This window comes from Sipha flava, unplaced genomic scaffold (assembly GCF_003268045.1).
Source record: "Sipha flava isolate LNK unplaced genomic scaffold, YSA_version1 18919_pilon_pilon, whole genome shotgun sequence".
NCBI classification, from domain to species: Eukaryota; Metazoa; Arthropoda; class Insecta; order Hemiptera; family Aphididae; genus Sipha; species Sipha flava.
Window position 1 is genome coordinate 1 of NW_020272495.1, and position 6,359 is coordinate 6,359.

At 28.0% G+C, this 6,359-nt stretch overlaps 1 protein-coding gene across 1 annotated transcript; it reads left to right on the plus strand.

Moving 5' to 3' along the window:
- Positions 1–6: 6 nt before the first annotated feature.
- On the plus strand, positions 7–6,303 carry LOC112681276 (maltase 2-like; the record flags this gene model as incomplete). Its single annotated transcript, XM_025551539.1, is given in 5 exon segments — positions 7–244; positions 331–510; positions 623–795; positions 5,026–5,396; positions 6,120–6,303. Coding segments are annotated over 5 exon segments (1,080 nt in total), but the record flags the coding sequence as incomplete, so codon positions are not given.
- Between the last annotated feature and the right edge of the window lie 56 nt (positions 6,304–6,359).

Below are 6,359 nucleotides of genomic sequence, written 5' to 3' on the forward strand. Positions count from 1 at the left end.
GTAAGTGTTTTCAGTGACGACTGTGATATTAAAATTTGATTTCTCATTATTTTACCTATAGAAAATACGACAATGTGTATGTTTTACTTTTTGTTCATAACTTATATACTGCGATTAATTTCTGGTGGAATTGTTGCACCACCAATTAAAGGAGAGTTAGATTGGTGGCAAAATGCTGTAATTTATGAAATATTCCCGCTGTCATTTAAGGATTCAAATGGTGATGGATTTGGGGATTTTAATGGTAATTTTTTTATTAAAATATTAGAGAAAATAAATGTTCACATGTTCATATCGTTATGAATGTATTTCCATTCTTATTTGTCGCAGGCATAACTGAAAAATTGGATTATCTCGTAGACATAGGAGTAAATGCAATTTGGTTAACACCATTTTTAGAGTCCCCATTAGAATCAGGTGGTTATGACGTAAGTGACTATCTAAAAGTACAAGATGTTTTTGGTTCAATGGAGGATTTTGAAAATCTTGTAAATACTGCACACAAAAAAAGTACGTATGATAATGATATGAATCATATAATTCGAATAATGAATTTAACCGTAAGTCATTTGAAAATATTATTATCGAAAATTATATATATATATATATAAATGATACTTAGATTTAAAAGTTATTATGGATTTCGTTCCTAATCACACAAGTAACAAACACATTTGGTTTCAAGAATCTGCTAATAACACTAATTACACAGACTATTACATATGGAAGGATGCGAAAAATCATTATGAAGTAATGAACAATTCATCGGTTCAACCTATAGTACCGAATAATTGGGTAATTTTTAGATTATTTATAATAAATTATAAGATAATGATGAATGGCAGATTTTAATATTTTTTATAAAAAACATTTCTACATAAAATATGGTATAAGTATAATTATCGTAATTTAATTTTTCGTATTTTTTAAATACATACAGCATATGGTTGGATATATGTTAAAACATAACATTATAGAACTATATAAATTATAAAAAATTATTTTTTCAAAATATAAGGTTATGGGTGAAAATTTCATTAGATTAACTTTAATATAAGTTTTGGTAATATTTATTAGAATTTCCTGTAATTCTTATAAAAAAAAAAAAAAAAAAGTAAATAAATATTATATGAATATTTTTTCATCAAATTTGAAGCATAATTAATTAATACCTTCTAAAATGGTGGAATACATTTTTATAGAACATATAAAAATTTACCATTTAGTTCTTTGCATGTTCACACTTAATACAATACTTCCTGAAATAAATAATTAATTAAAAACAAAAAAAACTACGATTGTTCTGCCCTATACAATCTCTAATGCGACATCAAAAGGGGTCGAATATGAACTTCCACATTTGATCTAAATTAATTACGTATACAAATCAGGAGAATACTGGATTAAAAATATACAGTCAAATACTAAGGACCTACCCTAATATACATATAGTGGATTTTGTAGCAGTTAAAATATTTTTAATGCCTATTATGTAATATTATTCTGAACCTGTAGGTATATTTATAGAATTAAATTTACATTTTGATACTATCAGTGCTGTCCTAACTGCCTACAACGCTCTTGGGCAATGGAATTTGACACCTCTTCAATCCTCCAATTTTTCTATTGTAAAATTGACTTCATATTTTTTAGCGTACAATTTACTTAATTCCTTAAAAATGTTTATTATTTAAGGCAGTGGTACTCAAACGGTGTGCTGCGAGATCGACTAGGTATGCCGTAAAAAATGTCTGATATTTGTGATTAGTGATGTTTCAATATATTTTATATCATTATATATTTTTTTAAAAGATATAAATACAAAAAAAAAATATTTTGAGAACATAATTATTTAAGCAAAGGAATATTATATCATAAAGGGAAATTTTTGAAATTCATAGTGAGAAACTTGAGCTTGTCGTTTCTTAAACAAAAGTTCGATTCACGGTTGATTCGAAGACAAGCTCACACGCCTTTCCTAATCAATAGAAAGAAGCCTCTCCCATTTTATGGTTTTTTATGTTTATTAATGCTAAATAGCCTAACTCGCATAAGTTCGTGGTTGAAAAATGTAACAAAATGTTGATTGTTTTGTTTGTTATTACAGGATATTCTGACTGTATACATTCAAAATCTAATTAGTGATAATTCTTTATATTTCAGTCGTAGTGTTTGTAGTATCCTGAATTTTTGACAGCTGTTTTTCTTTCTCATGTGATAGGTCAGTTGTTAATTCTGAATAAGTAGCGTAAGGATTGCGCACTCTTAATGTCAATTAATTATGTAGATAAGTGGATACATGTGTAGGTAAACTGTATGGTTTTAACCCACCTGGATATCTTAGAGCGTAGCTAAAGTTTTTGTTGTTGTCAAGTGCATAAGTGTTCCGCGAAAACTTTTGATGTATAACAGTGTGCCGTGAAAAAAAAGGTTGAGAACCACTGATTTAAGGTGACTGCTTATTTATTATTTTTATTATTATTATAATTGTTATCATATTAAATTAATTTTGTTGTTATTTTGAAGTTGACATTTCATTATATTGGCTAAATTATAGAAAAATCACGTTTTTTGCAAGCTTTTCGACCAAATTACGTTCTGCATTTCTGAGTAGGTATTGTATGTATTAAATTGCCGTGATAAGTAAGGTTGGTTTACTGAATTATCTGCATTCACTCAAACTCGAATTATTATTAGAAATTGGTAAAATTGTTAATTAATTGATTATAACATAATACACACATATTTATTACATATTTGGATAAAATTGTAATAATATTCATTAATAAATAGTATTATTATGTGTTCAGATTTTATAGTATTTGCTTATTACTGTAGGATACAGATAGAATAGAAAATTTTAATACTAATGTTTACGTATAATCGAAGAATTTCAAATTTTTATTAACTAGATTGATCATTGTTAAATCAACCGCAATAAGTTATGTTATTTCAACGGCCAATTGAACTAGTTAGATTATAAAGTTTAGAAAAATTAACTTTTAAACTTAACTTTAACTTATATTTAATCAATGCTCATTTTTGTATAATATAGTGCGTATTTCAGTACATTTCAATGATATGCTATCTGAATCCTGGTAGTTATGATTCACAGATAAAATTCGTCATAATATAAAGTCAATTCATTGTACAAATTCATTCATCGTTTAATTCAATTCATGGTACTTGATATCTACCATATCATACATATATTACCTACAGTGTCAATATTTAAAATTTAAATTTTTTATCAATTATAAATTGATCAACAATATTCTATCATACGGTAATATTCATACCGTTTGTGGCACCGGATCGCTAAAATAAAGCTGTGACAACATTTCATTATAACCCCCCCCCCCCCTTCATGCGTATATTTTGGAGAGTGTTAAAGACCCCCCTTCCCACCCAAAAAATTGCTAGCTCCCCAAAAATGCTGAGCACGTCAATCAGAGCTGCAGTATAGGTTTAACTGGTTAAAAATTGTAATTTCCTAACTTTTCGACTCAAATTGCTCATAACGATTGAATTTAAATTAATTTAAATTTCAGGTATATTTTACTTATTTAATCAACAGTTACGAATACATTTATTTATTAATTTCAAATTAGGGTACCTACGGAAAACTAGTTTTTTATTACATTATATGTTATACATTATATGTTTATTACAACTAATACATTATACAATTTAATTTTTACAAAATATACATTGAATATCTTTACTGAATCAAATTACTTCATTACATGATTTCTAAGAAACAAAGTTTTATTTTTCGAAGCAAATGCAGCAATTTGAAATACAAATATTTTGGTATAGGATTAGAATAGTAGATTCAATTCAACTTTAACAAATAAATTAAGCGCTATAAATATTATTAAATTTTTTTTAGTAGTAATAGGATTAAAATACAATAATGTTTTGATGAAATTTATCATATAAATGTATAATAAAAAATATTACATAGCTGTTTATTAATGTAGACTTATAGCTTTCCGCTTATTATATTTGTTGAATAGAGAATGAGAAAGAAACCAAGTATTGTAGATAACAAAAAACCAATTTTATTTTTTGTAATTCTGAGTACTAGATAAAATGGTGTAAAAGTGGCGAATGGTGTCTGCAGTCTCACAGCGTAATTGAATGGCTGCTGCGTGAATATAGGTGATGGTGGTACCCACTGTGGTTCTTCAAACGGAGGTGAAGATGATGGTTGCAGATGGCGTCGAGGCGGCACTCTGGTGATGATAGCTGTTGTATTCCTCTGGCGGAAGTAGAGAAACCGTATATCTGGCGGCCGGCGACAAGGGTCCCGACTGCCCGCGATATTTTATCAGCGAAAGTGAGACTACCGTGTTTGGTGCGCATGTCAGAGCCCCGTTAGGTCTTGCAACACCACGACAGCTTAGTCGTGGATTCTTCCGCATTGAGTAGCGTAAGTCAGCCTGGTAAGGTCTTACTACTATCAAGATGGAAGAGATAATGTCTGTTCGACGCTCATTATGCTATACTAGCAATTTGTGGAAATACTACTATTAATGCATTATTAGCAATAGTGCTACTACATTTTACAGTATACAATGTTAATATACTAGCAATATTAGCTAAGTATTACTATATTTGTATTGTATAGGTGATACCTAACGGTAGAATGGTACAATCTAACCCTTCATGACTCACTCTATAAAAAGTTGTGACCGCTGTAACACCTTTATACCGTGTTCGGTGCCACTGCATGTAGTCATTATTTACATTATTTACATAATTTCATATTTAATGATATATGTTGTACAATTTTATAGGTAGTCAGAAACTTCAGTATAATAGAAAAATTATTACTTACTTATCTAAAATAAAAAAAATTGTTTTTCTTATTATCATTAATTTTTATGACGCCCCTTAGATACATAATACTTTGTATGCCATAAGGAGATTAACCCGTTTGCCTCCACTTGTGCGGCTATGGATATCACGCATCAACTATGTATGGTAAAACTAGCTATTGTAATATTATAAACTTTTCAGACGAGAATTGCAGGTAGTGATATAGATACGTCGATGTGGATTTGGCACGAAACTCGGAAACAATTTTATTTGTGTCAGTTTTGTGGAAACTTACCTGATTTAAACTTTCGTAATGAAAAAGTTCACATAGAAATGAAAAAAATTTTAAGATATTGGTTAGATAAAGGAATGGATGGTATTCGAATAGATGCATTAAAGCATATATACGAAAGCGAACAATTACAAGATGAACCTATGATAAATCCGGCAGGACCAGTAAAACACTGGAATTTTTATCACTATTATACGGTCGATCAAGACGAAGTATACGATTTGATTAAAGAATGGCATCAACTACTTAATGAGTATAAACAAAAAGATAATTTTACGAGGTAAACATTTTTTTATTCATCTTTTAATAAATCGATAATAACTTTTTTTTTTTTTTAATCCAATAGTTAAGTTTAAATAGTTAAATACTTATCTCCTTATGAAACATTACTTACCATTTTAACGTTTTATTTTATTTATTGAACAGAATTCTTTTGTTTCGTTAAATTAACATAATATAACACATTAAATTATCAGAATATGATATAAATAAAAAAAAAAACTAAAAATAAATATTTTAGATAATTTTAAGTTACTTACTCCCAAAAAACGAATAGAAAACTTAAAAAAATACAAAAATTTTAAATTTATTAAAAACCCATTAAATGCGTATGTTGTATGCATTTTTGAACAAATATGCAATATAAAATTTAGTGCTTAAATTCGGTGTGATGTGAATCGTGGACATTTTAAACCTTCATAGACGTGCATACACTTAGTGCAAACATGCATATGCATATAAATCTGGGCTCTATTAATGACGAAAACTATTATTACCTGCTTAATGCCTAAATATTTTACGATTTTAATTTTAATTTTATTATTTTGCCGAATAAGTCGATTTAAACCCTTAATTCGTTGAAAAGGTTGATAACTAAAATATTTTACAATGAGTGATATGAAATTATTTTGATTTGATTTGTTAGTTGTATTATTAAAATATTAAAACAATGAAAATTACCTTTGGATTATAATTATTGTTACACTTCTACTTATAATTTTAGGATTATAATGACCGAATCATACAGCCCAAACGATATTTTGTTTAAATACTACTCCAGTGGAACTGAAATACCTACAAATTTTAAGTTAATGCCGTATAATCAATTATTGAACTCTACAATAACTGATATTGAGATAAGAAAATGGATCACAGAAATGCCAGAAAATGCAACGTATAATGTAGTGGTAAATACGATTCACCTGTTATATTAATAGTATCTATGCGAGGTGTGATAAAAAAA